The sequence below is a fragment of the Eptatretus burgeri genome, chromosome 2 (genome assembly GCF_056783735.1).
Source record: "Eptatretus burgeri isolate ZD-2024b chromosome 2, Ebu_testis_v1, whole genome shotgun sequence".
Taxonomy (NCBI): Eukaryota; Metazoa; Chordata; class Myxini; order Myxiniformes; family Myxinidae; genus Eptatretus; species Eptatretus burgeri.
Genome location: NC_140962.1, coordinates 85,834,788 through 85,855,329, shown reverse-complemented (window position 1 = coordinate 85,855,329; position 20,542 = coordinate 85,834,788). Strand labels below are relative to the sequence as shown.

The following is a 20,542-nucleotide window of genomic DNA, read 5'->3' as shown; positions in this document are numbered from 1 at the left end:
GTGCGTTTCAGGTGTGAGTTTGGCTGTGTCCCTATATTTAATATCCAGGTGCGAGTCTTGCCGTGCCCCTATACTTAATATTCAGGTGCGTTTCCGGTGGAAGTCTTGCCGTGCCCCTATATTTAATATCCAGGTGCGAGTCTTGCCGTTCCCCTATATTTACTATTCAGGTGCAAGTCTTGCCGTGCCTCTATATTTAATATTCAGGTGCGTTTCAGGTGGAAGTCTTGCCATGGCCCTGTATTTAATATTTAGGTGGAAGTCTTGCTGTGCCCCTATATTTAGTATTCAGGTGCATTTCAGGTGCGAGTCTTGCCGTGCCCCTATATTTAGTATTCAGGTGCAAGTCTTGCCGTGCCCCTTATATTTTTATATTCAGGTGTGAGTCTTGCCGTTCCCCTATATTTAATATTCAAGTGTGAGGTTGGCCGTGCCCCTGTATTTATCCAGGTGCATGTTGGCCCATCACTTAGTCCGATAAGGTGGTGCATAGGCAGTGCACTTATCTCTGAGATGTCTAATGTGGGTTCGATTCCCCACATGACTAGGAAATGTCATGCTTGTGCATCGTCCTTCGGATGGACGCTAAGCCGGCTGTCCCGTCTGCCAGTATTAGCCGGTGGACGTTAAAAATTCAAGTGGTCCTTGAACCAAGAGAGGCTGCGTTATCCCCGACACCCTGAGCCAACTCCAAATTCTCTCCTGGCCAGCCGGTTCGTGAAGGACTTTGGCCAAAAGCGAACCTCGTCTGAACCCACAAGGTGGGGATGGTAATGAAGAGGTCTGGGAGCAGTATCACCGTTTACGGCACACTGAGAAAATGGAACTCTCAAGCATGAGACGCACGACCTTTCGGTGCAAGTTGCTTTCTATCAGAAACACTCAACATTCGTGCCGTGCGAGTGGAAGATCCGCGCACTCACAACAGCTTATTGCGAACCTGCTTCTCCCCCGCTCCCCCGCTCCTCGTCCATGTTTGAGTGACAGCTCACAGACCCTGAATGAAGCCATAACCGTACTTGTACGCTCATTAAAGGCGAAAAATTATTTTTACTCGCTGGTCAAATTGTTTATTGATTTCCATTGGGCGCCGTAAATAAAGTTTTCGCTTTGTGCGACTCAGCAATTTTTCCGTGTCATCTTGTTAACCCTCTCGGTGTGTGACTGCGCACCGCGGCTCCATCGCCCCTCCATCGCCTCCCCCCCCACGCCATCAACTCTTGGGGGGAAAGTCGAGTGGACACCGCACACCGCGTCCGGAGTTCAAACTGGGCGGCTGTCCGGAGGTAAACCCACCGAGGGGGGAGACGGCTGAACCGTACGTGACCCTCAAGCCTTCCCGCGCTCTAACGAGCACCGAGCGAGCTGTGTGCGGGGCAAGGGTCTTGCAGCACCTGATGGGCTTCCCGTCCGGATGTCTCCCTCCCCCGTTACGCCTCTAGTGGACAGGTGTGGCAGATCGTGTCACAAATCAAACATTTCTATGGGCGCGCCTAATTGCCTCGAGCTCTGTCGTGCTTGTCTTACATTACGGATGCGTCGTAACGCGACTCTCGTTGTGAGCGAGGCTCAAGGAAACGTCCGATATACAACAACAACAACAACAACAACAACAACAACAACAACAACAACAACAACAACATAACGTTCGATAAAACGAGACATAAACCTTGCAATTTAAACGTTTACTTCAACTGTTTTAACGGTTTTTAAACGCCCAAACGGTTCACGCCCACACGTTTAAACTCACGGACCATAAACAGTTCGTTGGAATACCGTGTATATGGTTCTCATGTGTAAATGGTTTGTTTGAATACCGTGTATATGGTTCTCATGTGTAAATGGTTTGTTTGAATATCGTGTAAATGGTTTGTTTGAATACCGTGTATATGGTTCTCATGTGTAAATGGTTTGTTTGAATACCGTGTATATGGTTCTCATGTGTAAATGGTTTGTTTGAATACCGTGTATATGGTTCTCATGTGTAAATGGTTTGTTTGAATACCGTGTATATGGTTCTCATGTGTAAATGGTTTGTTTGAATATCGTGTATATGGTTCTCATGTGTAAATGGTTTGTTTCAATACCGTGTATATGGTTCTCATGTGTAAATGGTTTGTTTGAATACCGTGTAAATGGTTTGTTTGAATATCGTGTATATGGTTCTCATGTGTAAATGGTTTGTTTCAATCCCGTATATATGGTTCTCATGTGTAAATGGTTTATTTGAATATCGTGTATATGGTTTGTTTCAATACCGTGTATATGGTTCTCATGTGTAAATGGTTTGTTTGAATACCGTGTGTATGGTTCTCATGTGTAAATGGTTTGTTTGAATACCGTGTGTATGGTTCTCATGTATAAATGGTTTGTTTCAATACCGTGTATTTGGTTCTCGTGTATCATTGGTTCTTTTGAATAACCTTTATATGGTTCTCGTGTATCAATGGTTCTTTTAAATAACATGTGTATGGTTCTCATGTATGAATGGTTTGTTTGAATTACGTTTATATGTATCTCGTGTATCAATGGTTTCTTTGAATACCGTGTATATGGTTCTTCTGTATGAATGGTTTGTTTGATTACCATTTTTTGGTTCTCACGTATCAATGGTTTGTTTGAAGACCGTGTGTGTAGTTCTCGTGTATCAATGGTTTGTTCTAATACTGTGTCTATGGTTTATTTGAATAACTTGTATATGGTTTTTTGAATACCGTGTATATGGTTCTCGGGTATCAATGGTTCGTTTGAATAACCTGCAAATGGTTCTCATGTATCAATGATTCGTTTGTATAACGTGTGTACGAATGGTTTGTTTGAATACCGTGTATGTGGTTCTCGTGTATTAATAGGTTGTTTGAATCATGTTTATATTTGGTTCTCATGTATCAATGGTTTGTGTTAATACTGTGTTTATGGTTTGTTTGAGTACCGTGTATATTTTTGTCATGTATGAATGGTTTGTTTGAATACTGTGTCTATGGTTGTCGTGTATCAATGGTTTATTTTAATAGTGTTCATGGTTAATTTGAATAGCCTGCATATGGTTCATTTTGAATACCGTGTATATGGTTCTCATTTATCAATGGTTCGTTTGAATACCGTGTACATGGTTCTCATGCATCAATGGTTTATTTGAATATCGTGTATATGATTCTCATGTATCAATGGTTTCTTTGAATATCGTGTATATGGTTCTCATGTGTCAATGGTTTGTTTGAATACCAAGTTTATGGTTCATTTGAATACCGTGTATATGGTTCTCATGTATCAATGGTTTCTTTGAATACCGTGTATATGGTTCTCATGTGTCAATGGTTTGTTTGAATACCAAGTTTATGGTTCATTTGAATACCGTGTATATGGTTCTCATGTATCAATGGTTCGTTTGAATACCATGTATATGGTTGTCATGCATCAATGGTTTATTTGAATATCGTGTATATGATTCTCATGCATCAATGGTTTCTTTGAATATTGTGTATATGGTTTGTTTGAATACAAAGTTTATGGTTCATTTCAATAACCTGCATATTGTTCTCAGTTATCAATGATTCATTTGAATACCGTGTATGTGGTTCTCATGTATCAATGGTTTGTTTGAATACCATGAATATGGTTCTCATGCATCAACGGTTTGTTTCAATACCGTGTCTCTGGTTATCGTGTATCAATGGTTTGTTTGAATACCATGTGTATGGTTATCGTGTATCAATGGTTTGTTCAAATACTGTGCATATGGTTCTCCTGTATGAATAGTTTGTTTTAATACCGTGTCTATGGTTCATTTTAATAACCTGTATATGGTTCATGTGTGCCAATGGGTCATTTGAATACCGTGTCTGTGATTCTCATGCATCAACGGTTTGTTTTAATACCGTGTCTCTGGTTATTGTGTATCAATGGTTCGTTTGAATACCATGTATATGGTTATCGTGTCTCAACGGTTTGTTTTAATACCGTGTCTCTGGTTATCGTGTATCAATGGTTTGTTCGAATACCGTGCATATGGTTCTCCTGTATGAATAGTTTGCTTTAATACCGTGTCTATGGTTAATTTTAATAATCTGTGTATGGTTCATTTGAATACTGTCTGTGGTTCTCATGTATCAATAGGTTGTTTGAATACCCTAAATATACACTATCATTCCAGAGTGTCTGTTTGTGTGTGTTCGTTTGTAACCTCCACCGCAGAAGGTGGGTGGAGGTTATGCTTTCACACATGTCTGTCTGTCTGTCTGTCTGTCTGTCTGTCTGTCTGTCTGTCTGTGAACTGGATATCTCAAGAAGTTGTGGACGGATTCGGACGACACCTTTTGAGAGGTCGGGTGTGTGACAAGGAGGGAAGGATTGTATTTTGGTGAAGATCCCAATCCTGATCCGGATAAGGGAATGTTAAAAACAAATTGATGTGATTTTTCACCTTTGAGAAATGGGGTCAAAAACGATATATAGCACGATATCTCAAAAAGTTGTGGGTGGTGAATACAAAACCCGGTGTACGAGTTGGTAGGTGACAACAACAAGCCGATGAGGTTTTGGTTCCAGTCCGGATGCAGATCCGGCCTATCGGTGCGAAACAAAGCGTAAACTGTTCAGCTTGGCGGAGGTATGTGCCCCACCGACTGTCGTTCGTGTGTTCGTGTGTGTGTGTGTGTGTGTGTGTGTGTGTGTGTGTGTGTGTGTGTGTGTGTGTGTGTGTGTGTGTGTGTGTGTGTGTGTGTGTGTGTTGGTTCATGTGATTTTTTTTGTTGTTGTTGGTTTGTGTGTTTGTTGGTTTTTTGTGTGTTTGTGTGCTGGTCCGTGTATTTGTGTGTGTGGGTTGGTTTGTGTGATTGTTTGTTTGTGTGTGTTTGTGTCTTGGACCGTGTGTATGGGTGTGTATGTTTGTGTGTTTTTTTTGTGGGTGTGTATGTGTGTTAATTTTTTTGTGTGTGCTGGTCCATGTGTTTGTATGTTCGTTTATTTGTTTGTGTTGGTTTGTGTGTTTCTTTATTTGTGTGATTGTTTATGTTTGTGCGTGTGTTGTGTCTTGGTCAGTGTGTAAGGTAAGGTCAGGTCAGGTTCGATCTGTGACCTGCTACAGGTACCATGTAAACCTGTACTAACCTGTTCCATGGTCGGGTTGTCGGCGACTAAACCGTCTCCCCCACCAGGTTTTCTGGTGAGGAGGGTGTTTGGATATGGACACCCAGCAGGATTAAAAACAAAACCTGTCAAAGGGCGGAGGAGCTCCCTGTGAGTCAACGGCCATCCATATCTAGTGCCCAACTGTGTCTGTGGACGTCCTCCTGCAGTTGGGTCACTTCTTATTAGGAGGTTGGTGGCAGGATTTGCACTCCGGCCTCCGTAAAACCCTTCATTCCGCAAAACGCAAAAATAATCTGAAAACCCACTCCGTGTGAGTACCTCCTGTGCAGCTTCCCTTCGCAGGGCAGCTCACCGGATGACGGGATTGGGGCAAAGCCTTCGGGACCCCCAATCTTCGATAGGAGGGAAACCACGGGGTAACATCCCTGGGTCAGATTGCGGGAGAGTGTGTCGGAGTGGTGCTGAGGTGTCGTCCACCAGACGGCGGTCTCCTTGGGTTAACCTGAGGCGGTCCCTTCGGGTGGGTGCCTGGAATGTCCTATCCCTAAGAGAGGATGATCACCTGTCTCTGTTATCTGAGCTCAAGCGTTTGGACATCGGGATTGCAGCTCTCTCTGAGGTTCGGAGACCGGATTGCGGCGAGATAATGGTGGGTGGTTACACCTACTATTGGTCTGGTCGCTTTGATGGTTACCATACCCAAGGAGTTGCTGTAGCTGTGTCCAATAAGCTGACCCCAATGATAATTGAGGTAACACCGGTCAACGAGCGTATTATGAGATTAAGGATTCGTCACTCCTTAGGTGTCATTTCCCTGTTCTCTGTTTATGTTCCGACTGAAGCGAGTGATCTCACCGTGAAGGATGCATTCTACGCCACACTCGAGTCTGTGGTTGATCAGTGCCCCAGACGAGATACACTTCTAGTCTTGGGGGATTTCAATGCATCGACTGGAACTGATAGGGATGGTTATGAGGTGTGTGTTGGTCCCCATGGGTCAGGAACTATGAACCAGAATGGCACTAAGTTCCTTGACTTTGCAAGAAGTCATGGACTTAGGGTGGCTGGTTCATGGTTTCAGCGCCCACAAGCTCATCGCTGGACTTGGTATTCCAATGCTGGCGGTGTGGCAAAGGAGATTGACCATGTCCTCATTGACGGTCGTTGGAGGATGATCCAGAACTGCAGGGTCTACCGGAGTGCTCAGTTCCTCAATACTGACCACAGGCTTGTTGTAGCAACTCTAAAGCTGCACCTTAAATCCTGGAGAATGGTACCATCCCAGCCGAGGCTGGATGTTGCCAAGCTCAGGGATGAGAGAGTAGCTGTGGAGTTTGCGAACAGGCTGAGTGGACACTTGGGGGGTCTGGGTGCTTTGGGGGGTCCTGAAGAGTTGTGGAGCGCCTTCAAGACCACCGTCCTTGATGTTGCCGGTGGATGCCTTGGAGCTCACCGCACGGCAAAGAAGAATTTTGTCTCTCAAGGGGCACTGGATACCATTGACCAGAGTCGCAGGGCCAGGCTGAATGGCAGAGCTGAGCTGTTCAGGGAGCTGAGGCGTAAAACTGTACGTGCACTGAGGGTGGACAAGGAGGCCTATGTGCGAGGAATCTGTGAGGGGGTAGAGCATCACCTGTGGACAGGTGATTCTCGTCCCGCTTACAGGGGAATTCGCGCATTACGTTCATCCAAGCCCATCCCTCGGAGCACTGCAGTTCGAGCAGAGAGTGGTAGGCTCTTGACAGAGGAGTCTGAAGTGAAGGCCCGCTGGGCCGGTTACTTTGAGCGGTTGTACCAGGCTGATCCCCCAGCTGTCGAGTTGGACGTCAAGGGTGTTACAATCCCTGTTGCTGACCCACGAATCAACTGTGGTCCACCTTCGCTTGTGGAAACACGGGCTGCGGTGAACCAGTTGAAACGGGGCAAAGCTCCAGGGATCTGTGGCATCCATGCCGAACTTCTCAAGGCTGGTGGAAATGCTGCACTCGTGTCGTTGCATGCAGTTTTGTGCTCTGCCTGGAACACAGGCATCATCCCAACTGATTGGAAGAGGGGCCTTGTTGTCCCTCTCTGGAAAGGGAAGGGTGATCGCCAAGACTGCAACAACTACCGAGGGGTGACGCTGCTCTCAGTGCCGGGCAAGGTCTTTGCTTGGATAATTCTCGATAGGGTTCGCCACCATCTGCTTGAGCACCAGCGTCCAGAGCAGTCAGGCTTTACACCAAAGAGGTCAACGATTGACCGTATCCTTGCACTTCGTGTCCTCACCGAACGCAGACGAGAGTTTCGGCAGGGGCTGCTTGCAGCCTATGTTGATCTCTGTAAAGCGTTCGATTCAGTGAATCGGGATGTCCTCTGGAGGATTCTTGGTCTTCGTGGGGTGCCACCAAAACTGATCGATCTGATGTCTGAACTCTACTCTGGTTCTGAGAGTGCTGTGAAGTGTGGTGGTACCATCTCTGACTTGTTTCCAGTTGTTACTGGAGTTCGTCAGGGATGTGTACTTGCCCCCACACTTTTCAGCACTTGTATGGACTGGATTTTAGGGAGGACGTCGGAGAGATCAAGTTGCGGTGCATCGTTTGGGAATGTCAAGATCTCGGACCTTGATTTTGCAGACGATGCAGTCATCTTTGCGGAGACTTTAGATATCCTTTTTGGGGCCCTCGAAGTGCTGAATGAAGAGTCGGAGCCGCTGGGATTGCAGGTTTCTTGGGTCAAAACTAAGATCCAGGCTTTCGGTGACATCTTGGATGCTGCTGTCCTGTCTGTGTCTGTTTGTGGTGAGGATGTTGAGGTCGTGGAGAGATTCACTTACTTTGGCAGTGATATTCATGTCTCTGCTGGCTGCGGGTCAGAGGTCAATAGACGTCTGGGTCGGGCCTGGGAGTCATGAATTCACTGGATCATGGGGTGTGGCGCTGCCGGTACCTGTGCGGGAGGACGAAAGTCCGAGTCTTCAGGTCCTTGGTACTTCCAGTCTTGCTCTATGGGTGCGAGACTTGGACTCTGACCAAGGATCTGAGACGGAGACTTAATTCCTTTGGTACCAGGTCTCTTCGGAGAATCCTTGGCTATCGCTGGTCGGATTTTGTGTCCAACGAGCAGTTGCTGAGAGAGACTCGGATGAGATTTGTTACCTGCATAGTCCGTGAGCGTCAGTTGCGGCTGTATGGACATGTGGCTCGTTTTCCTGACTGATCCTGCTCACCAGATTCTCTCAGCGAGGGAGTGTCATGAGTGGAGGAGGCCAGTGGGTCGACCACGTGCCTCATGGTTACAACAGGTTGACCATCATCTCAAGGAGATGGGGATGGGCCTGGCATCTGCCTGGGGGATGGCCAGACGGAGGCCCCTGGAGTACCAGCGGAAAGTGGACGCAGCGACGCGCTGTTCTGGCACATGCTCCCTTACCTGACCTGACCTGTGTCTTGGACCGTGTGTATGTGTGTTTATGTGGGTGTGTTTTTGCTTTTGTTTATTTTTGTGTGTTGGTTCGTGTGTTTGTGTGTGTTTTTAATGTGTTTCACGTGTTTTGCACTCCTGAACCGTTGGATGGAATGAGTTGAAAATTGCTGGTTGTACCCAGGGTGTGACAGGAAGGTTTTGGGCAGTAATAAATAAATAAGATAATAGTTGTGGGGGTTGAGGGTGCGGGTGCTGGGAGGGACGAGTTTAATTATCTCGGTGTAAATGTGTAATCTTAAATCGTTTCGCATCGCTCCCAGTGGTACGAGGTATCACAAGTTGTACTCAATCAGCTAATTGTGGAGAATTTATTAGTCCGTAAGGAAGGACTTCACACGTGAAGTTGATCTGAATACCACGAACGGTTTGTGTGTTAATGGTTTGTGTGTATAAACGGCTCGTGTACGGTTTGTGTGTATAAACGGCTCGTGTACGGTTTGTGTGTGTAAACGGTTTGTGTGTATAAACGGCTCGTTGTACGGTTTGTGTGTATAAACGGTTTGTGTGTATAAACGGGTCGTTGTACGGTTTGTGTGTATAAACGATTTGTGTGTATAAACGGTTTGTGTGTATAAACGGCTCGTTGTACGGTTTGTGTGTATAAACGGTTTGTGTGTATAAACGGCTCGTTGTACGGTTTGTGTGTATAAACGGTTTGTGTGTATAAACGGCTCGTTGTACGGTTTGTGTGTATAAACGGTTTGTGTGTATAAACGGCTCGTTGTACGGTTTGTGTGTATAAACGGTTTGTGTGTATAAACGGCTCGTTGTACGGTTTGTGTGTATAAACGGTTTGTGTGTATAAACGGTTTGTGTGTATAAACGGCTCGTTGTACGGTTTGTGTGTATAAACGGTTTGTGTGTATAAACGGCTCGTTGTACGGTTTGTGTGTATAAACGGCTCGTTGTACGGTTTGTGTGTATAAACGGTTTGTGTGTATAAACGGCTCGTTGTACGGTTTGTGTGTATAAATGGTTGTGCAGCGATTGGTGTGAAAGTTCACACATTTAAACGGTTTACGTGTTTGACCGTGTGGTATTGCCCCGTCCCATTCGATCTGATCGTTTCTCTCTGCGATGACCATTTACACTTTGCAAGGAACGCGAATGTCCGTCGCACCATCGTGCACGTGGTCGGTTTAAATCGTTCCTGATTCCCGATTAACCAGAGGCGCGAACTTGTTAATCCGTTTCACTCCGAGAATAAAGATTTATCTGTAAACAAAAACAAAAGTGCATCGATTTGAGATGTTTAAACATATCATTAGACGAACATTTAAAGGTCGCACGGAGAGACAACCTTTCATCTTTCCTTCTTAAACAATGACAAACGCGAATCGCACGTAAATGAAAATGAATGGGGTGGTCGCGCCGATTCGATGTTATTCACCGTCCTCGTCGCGGCGATGGATATTGGGAAAGGGGGGGGCTGTGGTGGGGTAACAAGGAGGGGGGTGGAGGTGCCTGTGGTGGGGTATCAAGGAGGGGGTGGAGGTGCCTGTGGTGGGGTATCAAGGAGGGGGGTGGAGGTGCCTGTGGTGGGGTATCAAGGAGGGGGTGGAGGTGCCTGTGGTGGGGTATCAAGGAGGGGGGGTGGAGGTGCCTGTGGTGGGGTATCAAGGAGGAGCTGTGGGGTTAAGTTGTAATTTGGAAGACTTGGGGAATGGGGGAGAGATAGGGATCGATGTGCTTGAGTTTACTCTCGAGAAACCGAGCAGAAAATCGCGGGCAGGTAACAAATCCAGGTAAGCACGTGTGGATGTTTAAAATACTTGTGTCGTGACGCATGTGTGACCAAGTTTCCGAGAGAGTGGGAGAGTAAATAAATAGACCGGAGCGGAACCGCGCGGTTTCAGGGACATACAAAGGGGGAGCGTGCGGACACGGGGCACGGGACAGGGATACGGGGCACGGTATGGGGCACGGACACAGGGACACGGGGCACGGTATGGGACAGGAACACGGGACATGGACACGGGGCACGGTATGGGACAGGGACACGGGGCACGGTATGGGACAGGGACACGGGACATGGACACGGGGCACGGTATGGGACAGGGACACGGGGCAGGGACACGGGGCACGGAACAGGGGCACGGTATGGGACAGGGATACGGGGCACGGTATGGGGCACGGACACAGGGACACGGGGCACGGAACAGGGATACGGGGCACGGTATGGGACAGGAACACGGGGCGCGGAGTTTCGACTACCATCGTGAATCCAGGACCTGAGTTGGTGTCCGTGAGGATGGAGTTACATGTTGCCGATTTCCCCCCTTTATGGTCTTATTTACAAAGCTCGCGTCTTGAACCCGATCGCTGTATAGTGAGTGTGTGCTGATGGAGTGAAAATGGTCCTATTGTAACGGATGACAAGCCGCCCATTTGTTCGTTTAATTCGCGCCTTTAATAAACACCCATTAAGGGTGAAACTCGAACCAAGTTTCGCTTGAAAAGGATCGAAGTTTTGCGTCGCGGAGTTGATCTCGCAGCAGGAACATCGTGGTGGGAGATGACTGTGAGAGACGCGACCTAACGGTTCGTGGTGCAATTTTTGAGTGCTGAAGCTTCGTGCTCTGAGCGGTTTTTATGAGTGGTTGGAGGAGAGGGGGAGGGGGTTTTGTGTTCGCAGCGAAATGCATGACAATCTCGTTTCGCACTCGGAGTGAACCAAGAAGTCCCCCCCTCCTTGCCCCTGCATTGCTGCACCCCCCCCCGGTCGGAGCTGATGTCAGAACCCAGAAGCTCCGGCGCTGCGCAGTGGCCGCTCCCTGAGCTTTATAAAGCCAGTCGGGTCACAACTGGAAACCAGAACCACGAGGCGCGCCAGCACTTGCAGCTACCGCAGGCTGGTGTGTGGTGCGTGTTGTGTGGTGCGCGGTGTGTGGTGCTCGGTGTGTGCATGCAAGAGTTCGGGGGTCCGTGGTGCATGGCTTTGGGGGTGCTTATGTGGCTCCGGGTTCGGTGTCAGCTTGAGATCAGTATAGTGCAGGGACAGGATCTTTGTTTGCCACAACAATATCGCAGTTTATGGTTCTCGTGAGTTCTTCAAGCTTATGATGTCAGCAGGACACAGCGTCTGGTCTTTGCTTATGGTTGTCGCCAAGAAACTGTTCATGGACACAGGATCTTGGTTTTGCCTTGTGTTTATCGAGTCATCACAGAGCGTTACTGTTGCGGAAGCATTTTCTTGATGAGGGTTATACTGGGTGGTTTGCTGTTGCCTTCCCAGCATTGTTTGTCCGTGCTCTATCCCTTTAAATGCTGAGTGTCAAGCAAGGCAGCAGCACGTACCACCATTTTAAAGTTTTTGGGATCACTCAAGCAGGATTTGAACCACCGACCCTCCCAGATTTAGAACAGATACTCTCACCAAAACTACACTGAGTCTGGATCAAGTTCAATTTTTTATATATATATATATATATATATATATATATATATATATATATATATATATATATATATATATATATATATATATATATATATTTATAAAAATTTGGTCCTGGCTTCTTGTGTTGTTGATGATGATAAAGTCGTTGAGGTCCTGTTTTATGCTCCCAGGAATAGACATGACCCGTGGTGTATCGTTATTTTTCGACAACCCTTTGAAGGAGGTCCTGACTTGTGGTCTTGGAGGAATATGAGCTTTCACGGTTCTGGTTTAAGATGAGAGGAGAGGAGAGAGATAGAGATAGATAGCTCACAGCTTTCTACACGGTCCCCCAGCATGAGTGCGCAACCTTGTTTTGGTTATTATTTCATGTTTTATTTAAAAATGGATACGGCGTACATGAGACGTCATTTGCAATGTGTATGACTTCTGCAGACAAACAGAAATGTTTGAGTTTTGAAAAGTTTCATCGCCAACTAGTACTGCAGCGGTGTTTAATCACTCCACTTATTGTCGAGTTTGTTTAGTCGTCGTACTTTAAATACGTGAAACACAAAAAGTGGTCACAATGACATTGAAACTTTTATTGCAGGTACTTACGATACTTTGATCGTGCTGTCTGGTGAAGCTGAAGTTTTGGACTTGGAGATGTGAGTATAATGACACGCATGATATGTCCGCAAGGGGCTCCGAGACTGTTATAATAATAGTGATATTCACAGCACATCTGTAACACAAACGGCATATATATATATATATATATATATATATATATATATATATATATATATATATATATATATATATATATTAAAAGAGTATGGCATGGGCATTTAGGATATACTGTACTTACTATACTTGTCAGGCTGACAGTATCACCAATAGGTACACATACTTGCCTATGAGCTGCTGAGCCTGAGTTTGAATCTCGACCCAGCGAAAATTCATCCTGGTGTCTCGCATATACAGTGGGTGAGTGCCGTCCCTCAGATGGACGTTAAACCAAAGGACCTGTCTGCCAATATTGGTCATTGGTGGACTTCAAAGATTTGACGGCGTCCTTTGTGATGACTGAAGAGTACGTGAGTTATTTCCAGCACAGTGAAATATTTTTTTTACAAATTCCTATCACCTTCAGTCGAACGTTATCCCTGGCCGGCTGTTTCATGAAAGACTTGGAACAAAAAACGTTCCCCGGCCGAGCGCCAACCCCACAAGAGAAGATGGTAATAATTGAGGCTGTTAAAGTAGTCGTCGTAATCGATTGTAGGATATTCTATACAACATTTGTGACTTGCTTATTAAGTAGTGCGAAGTTTGTTCGGATTTGCATGATCTTTTTGGACGAGTGACGTACGCTGATCAATCGGTCCATGCCTGAAACACGGAGGTATTAAATATTATAATCGTGTTTGTTCAGTAAAAATGTTAAACTTGTAAAGGTTAAACTTTTCAATTGACTTGTTGAACGGTGAACTCACTGAGGTTTTACACATTTGCTGTTCACCTTTCGTATTTTAATATTTTTCTCCTCATTATTATTTTTGACAAGCTGCACAACCCGACACCTCATGATTGCATTAATTTATATTGATATTGTTATAAAAACGAACAAATTAACTACGTCATGAGACAAACAAATTAGAAAATAAAAAAACCATCGTCTCCAGATAAACGCATCATCTTCAATAAAAACACGAAACACTTAACAATATTAATGAAACAAATGACGAAATACAAATATACTGTTTTCTCAATTTATGAAAATGTTGCACCAGATTATATATATATATATATATATATATATATATATATATATATATATATATATATATATATATATATATATATATATATATATATATATATATATATATCTCTCTTTCACAACCCCACTTATTTCGATCTTCTGGTTGACCTGGAGGAAGTTTTTGGCAGAAGTCTTTCACAAGCGGGCTGGGCAGGCTGGACGTTCAACTACAGGTTATAGGAATTTGTAATTTGTTCAGGGTGCTGGCGATAACTCGCATACTCTTCGTAAAATACACTGTGGGATCTCCAATGTCCATTAACTAATCCTTACAGACAGGACACCTTGAAGCTTAACGATGCATTTGACTCATCATTATACAGTGCATTCAGAAAGTATTCAGACCCCTTGACTTTTCACATTTTGTTGTGTTACATCCTGAATTTAAAATTGTGCAAATTTCAATTTTTTTGTTACCAATCTACGCAAAATACCCCACAATGACAAAGTGAAAACACGTTTTTAGAATTTTTTTTACAAACTAATGATAAATGAAAAGCTGAAATGTCTTGCGTCAATGAGTATTAAACCCCTTTGCTATGACACTATGACACATTGAGCTCAGGTGCATCCAATTCCCTTTGATCATCCTGGAGATGTCTCTTCAACTTGGTTGGAGTCCACCTGTGGCCAATTCAATTGATTGGACATGGTTTAGAAAGAAACACACCTTTCTATATAAGGTCCCACAGTTAACAGTGCATGTCAGAGCAGAAGCTCTTCCATGATGTCCAAGGAATTGTACGTAGAACTCCGAGATAGAATCGTGAGGAGGCGTAGATCTGGGGAACGGTATAAAACAGTTTCTCGAGAGTTGAAAGTTCCCAAGAGCACGGTGAGTTTCATCATCAGGAAATGGAAAGAATATGGAACGACCAAGACTCTTCCTTGAGTTGGCCGTCTGACCAAACTGAGCAACCAGGCAATAAGGACCTTGGTCATGGAGGTGCTTAAGAACCCAATGACCACTCTGACAGAACTACAGAGTTCCTTGGTTGAGATGGGCGAATCTGCCAGAAGGACAACAGTCTCTGCAGCACTTCACCAATCTAGGCTTTATGGGAAAGTGGCCAGACAGAAGCCACTCCTCATTAAAAAGGCACATGACAACATGCCTGGAGTTTGCAAAAAGGTGCGTGAAAGACTCTGAGAGCATGAGGCAAAATATTTTGTGGTCTGACGAGGTGAAAATTGAACTCTTTGGCCTGAATACAAAGCGCTAGTCTGGCCAAAACCGAGCACAGCTCATCAACCATTCCAACACCATCCCCACCTTGAAGCATGGTGGTGGCAGCATCATACTATGGGGATGCTTTTCACTGGCAGGGACTGGGAGACTTGTAAGGATAGAGGGAACAATGAATGCAGCCAGATACAGGCAAATCCTTTAGGAGAACCTGCTTCAGAGTGCAAAAGACCTTATGCTGTGGCAAAGATTTACGTTTCAACAGAACAATGACCCCAAGCATACAGCCAAAGCAACACTGGAATGGCTTCAGAACAAGAACGTGAAATTCCTTGAGTGGCCCAGCCCAAGCCTGACTTAAATCCCATTGAGAATCTGTGGAAAGACTTGAAGATTGCTGTTCACAGACTTTCCCCATCCAACTTGACAGAGCTTGAGCAAATCTGCAAGGAAGAATGGGAGAAAATCCCCAAATCAAGATGTTCAAAGCTGATACAGACATACCCAAGAAGACTCGAAGCTGGAATCACTGCCAAAGGCCTTTATACAAAGTATTGACTCAGGCGTTTGAGTACTGATTGATGCAAGAGAGTTCAGCTTTTCATTTTCAAAACATGTTTTCACTTTGTCATTTCTGAGTATTTTGTGTGGATCAGTGACAAAAAAAAATCTCAATTTAATCCATTTTAAATTCAGACTGTAACACAACAAAATGTGAAAAATTCAGGGGTGTGAATACTTTCTGAAGGTACTGTACATTCCGCTTTATCAGGCAGATTCCACAGGGACGTGCTTTTCGGTGAGGGAGGGGATTGAGGGGGAGCACACATCAGAAACTTGACTTGACAAGGCACTACCATGACTTTGACGAAGGCGTCTGTTTGGAGCATTCAGCCTTGAGATTTGCAAGATGATGTTTTTAGGCTTGCCTCAGGATGGACACATACAGAGACAATCGACAAACCCACATGTTTGAACACAAAAGACAAACATGTATGGGAGATGAACTTGTTCCTGGTTCCTCACATTATGAAACATTGGTTCAGATAAGAATGCTAAACAAGCCAACCGACCCTTAAAATAAATTAATTATAAAATAAATATCCCAGCCTGCCCTCGATGACCTAAACAAATAACTTAACGCATGTACTCAGGGATGACGAGACAGTGACAGACAGATCATGTGGCGTGATTGGGCCTTCCTCACACGTGGTCTTGTTTCCATGTGCAGCAGTCTGATTTTGGGTTGGTCCTCCCTGTATGCTTTCTGCCTCGTGGTGTAGTCCGATCCGATGCAGGGTTTGTCCTTGTCAGTAATCGCCACCGGTGTGATGCACTCCGAGATGCCAAAGACATACACAGTAGCCAAGGACAGGGAGATCGCCAGTGAGGCTGGAACCACCAGGAGCAAAGAGAGAGTGGGAACCAACCAGGTGATAACATGGGAACCAGTGGAGGGTACGGGATGTGTTGGGTCACCTGTGGCAAAAACACATTGGCCGACGCTACCCATCAGGCGAGATCAATTGCCTGGGGAATTTCCACACCCCGGGTCGTCCGTTGGCCTTGAGCCGATGGTGTCCATATATCAGCATGTCCGTGCCCTGTCTCGTTTCCTCGCGCTGACCCCACAATTTTCACCTTTTGTTGCCTTAGAGTGTGGCTTTAAATTGCATTGAATCAAACTTTTTCCATGTTTATTTGCACGTCGTAACCTACAACTTACAAATGAAAAACAAATTCCAGAAAATTAATTAAAAATATAGAACTAGAATATCTTCGTTGGATAAATGTCCATCCCGCTGAGTTAAAACTTGGTGGAAACACATTAAACAGCAATTCCAGCTGTGAGTCTGTTGGGATCGGTCTCGACCAACTTTGCACACCTTGATTGGGCAATATTTGTCCATTCTTCTGCACAAAACTGTTCAAGCTCAGTCAAGAAGTGTGTGTGGGGGGGGGGGGGGTGTTGATGGACAGCAATCTTCAAGTCATGCCACAGATTTTCGATTGGATTTAGGTCAGGGCTCTGACTGGGACACTCAAGGACATTTATCTTTCTGTTCCTTAGCCACTCCAGTGTAGCTTTGGCTGTGTGCATTGGCTCATTGTCATGCTGAAAGGTGAATTTCTGTCCCAATTTCAGCTTTCTTGCAGAGGGCAGCAGGATTTCCTCTCGGATTTTTCTGTATTTTGCTCCATCCATTTTCCCTTCTCTCCTGACAAGTGCTCTAGTCCCTGCTGATGAGGAACATCCCCGTAACATGATGCTGCTGCCACCATGCTTCTCAGTAGGAATGGTGTTCTTTGGGTGATGTGCTGTGTTGGGTTTGTGTCAAACGTAACGTTTTGCACTTCGGCCAAAAAGTTCCATCCTGGTTTCGTCAGGCCACAAAAACGTTTTTCCACAAGGTTTCAGAATCTCCGGAGTGTTTTTTTGCACACTTAAAATGGGACTCAAGGTGGGCGTGTTTGAGTAATGGCTTTCTTCTTGCCACCCTACCGTACAGGCCTGACTTGTGGAGTGCTTGGCGTATTGTCACATGCACACAGTGACTAGTCTTTTCCATAATGGCCTGTAGCTCTTTCCAAGGTGCCATTGGGCTCTTGGTGGCCTCTCTGATCAGTCTCCTCCTTGCTTAGTCATCCAGTTTGGAGGGACGGCCTGATCTAGGCAGGGTCTTGGTGGTACTATATGCCTTTAACTTCTTCATGATTGTCTTGGCTGTGCTCCAAGGGATAGTCAAGGTCTTTTAATTATTTTTACACCCATCCCCTGATCTGTGCCTTTTGACAAGTTTATCCCGGAGGTCTTTTGAAAGCTCCTTGGTGCTCATGGTTAAATCTTTGATGTGAAATGCTCTGCCCAGCAGATGAAACCTACAGGAATAGCTGATTTTATTCTGAAATAATCAGAATCGCTGCAATGCAACACAGGTGGAGGCCGAGTAATTTGGTGTGTGATTTTGAAGGTGATTGGTTACACCTGAGCTAACTTACAATTGTTATTATAAGGAGGTCGACACTTATCCAACCAAGATACTCAGTCTTGTATTTTAAATTAATTTTCTGAAACTTGTAGAATTTATTTTTCACTTGGAAGTTGAGGGTTATGATGTGCAAGCAAATGTGGGGAAAAGTCTGATTTCGTGCAATTTAATTCCAGCCCATTAGGGAACAAAAGGTGAAAAATTTGAAAGGGGGTGTAGACTTTCTATAGGCACTGTATATATGGTTGCCTTGCAACCTGCCGGTGTGTGGAGTGATCTGTGCCCGGCAGCCTCAGGACAGGGCGTTCAGCAGGGACCCAAGTGCTTTCCCTCGTGGCAAGCCTCGAACCCTGGATCTGTGACAATATATAGCTGGCTGGATTGCCGAGAGGTACGTACGTTCGTACTTGGCTGTCCAGCCTGGGTTTGAATCCCGACCCAGCTATAAACTGTCATCCCAGTATTTTAGACATTGTGATTCATCAATGTGTGTGCAGTGCCCTGGATGTATGTTAAACTGGACACCACATCTGGGGAACTGCCCCCCTCACTTTTCCCCCTCTCCTTTTTCACCCCTCCCCACTCTCAACCCTCTACCCCCCCACTTTCCTTTCCCCTTCCTCTTTCTCTCCCTCCCCTCCCTCTCCCATCTCTCCCCCTCTGTAAAGGGTACTATTAAGGACTGACAGTTTAGTTTTGAATTTAAAACGGCTTCCCAGAGGGTAGCATATGTGAATCAGATTCGGAGTGAACCGCCTGGAGGGGAGCAAAAGTCATTGCATGCGTGAGCATGTATGCATACAGGGAGGCATTTGCCAGTTCGACAGCGTGGGTTTTAAACGCTCCCACCTTGTTTTATATAGAACCCAGTGGTTAAAAACAAAATGTTACTGTTTGGGCATGTTTTATCGTCCTTCCCTTCCTCTCCCCTCATGCTGCCTTGCCTTCCCTTCCCCTCACGCTGCATTGCTTTCCCTTCCCCACCCCAAATGCCACCTTTCCTTCCCTTCCCCTCACACTGCATTCCCTTGCCCTCATGCTGCCTTCTCTTCCCATCATGCAACCTTCCCTCTCTCTCCCCTCACACTTACCTCCTCCTAAACTCCCTCTCCTCTCCGCCCACAAGCACATCTCCATGCGGTTTCCGTGTGCTGTTTCAACATACCCCATTTTGTTCAATCTTGTACTACCCCCCCCCCCAATCCCTTCTCTACAAGTCCCCCTACCAAACTCAAGTCCAGAATGCAAACCTCATGCTTACTTCCTCCTAAACCCCCTCTCCCTCCTCACTCCCTCCCCCTTCTCTCTCCCCATCCCCCCTTCTTCATCGCTCTTCCCCACCCTTCCCTGCTCCCTCCTTCCTCACCCCCTTCTAGCAATCCAACTACTTGCTCCCCACTCCCCCAACCCCTCCTCTCTCCCTCCCCTCCCTCTCTCCCCCTTAATATTCCTGACAGCGAAGTGACAGGTTGTATTTGCGAGTACAGTAGAAAGATATATTGTTGCGAGGCTGGGTATTGGCTGCGAGCATGACCACCAGATGGAGCTGCAGGGTCGACTCCGCCGATCATCTGGAATGTATAGGTCATCACCCCGGATAACTCCGGAGCCGACGGGTTCCTTATTGGACCGAAGTTCGCCAATATTTTGACGGCGTGAGGTAGGGTCCACTTGTCAAACTCCAATTTACCTAAGTACTCACGCCGTCCAACTTCCGGGGAAATTCACCCTTGACGATGCTCGTACGGAACGAGTGGCGAGCGAACTCGAACCGTGTGCGATCCGAGCGGACGGTCACCGAGCTTTTGTCGGTCCAAATGTCCCTTTTACAGCGCCAACAGCCTGGCTAATTCCCAACACGCAGCATGTCAAACCAATAAAAGAAACACAAAAACGAATTGATACATTTAACACATGGGTTTATTTATAATAGGTGGGGAAGGAGGGGAGCACGTAAGAAGCAGACTTATCACGATTAATAGAAATGAAATGCAAATAATGTACAAGGCACTTAACAGTTTTACTTATAGATGGACACACACACACACACACACACACACACACACACACACACACACACACACACACACACACACACACACACACACACACACACACACACACACACACACACACACACACACACACACACACACACACACACAGACCCCAATGGTCTTTATTGAAGTCTTCCAGCTTGAGGAAAGGGAGCTGGCGACCAGAGCCTGCACTTGGACCTGTTCACCTCGTGTGGTCTTCGACGATCTGGCTCGACGGGACTCGAACCCACAACACGATGCCATTCCAAGCACCAGGGACGGAGGAAAAACATCGGACGCCAGGCACTGCCAAGCCGACCAGACCAGACAAGTCAATCTCCAGCACCTCGAACCCGATCACTGCCAAGCCGACCAGACCAGACGAGTCGATCTCCGGCACCTCAAACCCGATCACTGCCAAACCGACCAGACCAGACGAGTCTATCTCCGGCACCTCGAACCTGATCACTGCCGAGCCAACCCTGACGCTGACGTTCACACTGACCTCCTCCCCTGATGCTCACGTTCTTTCCAAGGCCCTGGCGTTTCTTATATGGC

At 45.9% G+C, this 20,542-nt stretch overlaps 1 protein-coding gene across 1 annotated transcript in view; it reads left to right on the top strand.

Annotated features, from left to right (window-relative positions):
- Positions 1–11,290: 11,290 nt before the first annotated feature.
- The window catches only part of LOC147032481 (estrogen-related receptor gamma-like), a 149,509-nt gene continuing 140,257 nt past the window's right edge, over positions 11,291–20,542 (top strand). Inside the window, exons 1-2 of the mRNA XM_085850691.1 lie at positions 11,291–11,414; positions 12,552–12,609. Coding sequence (XP_085706817.1) covers positions 11,291–11,414; positions 12,552–12,609 — 182 coding nt within the window. The remainder of the gene's footprint in view (positions 11,415–12,551; positions 12,610–20,542) is intronic.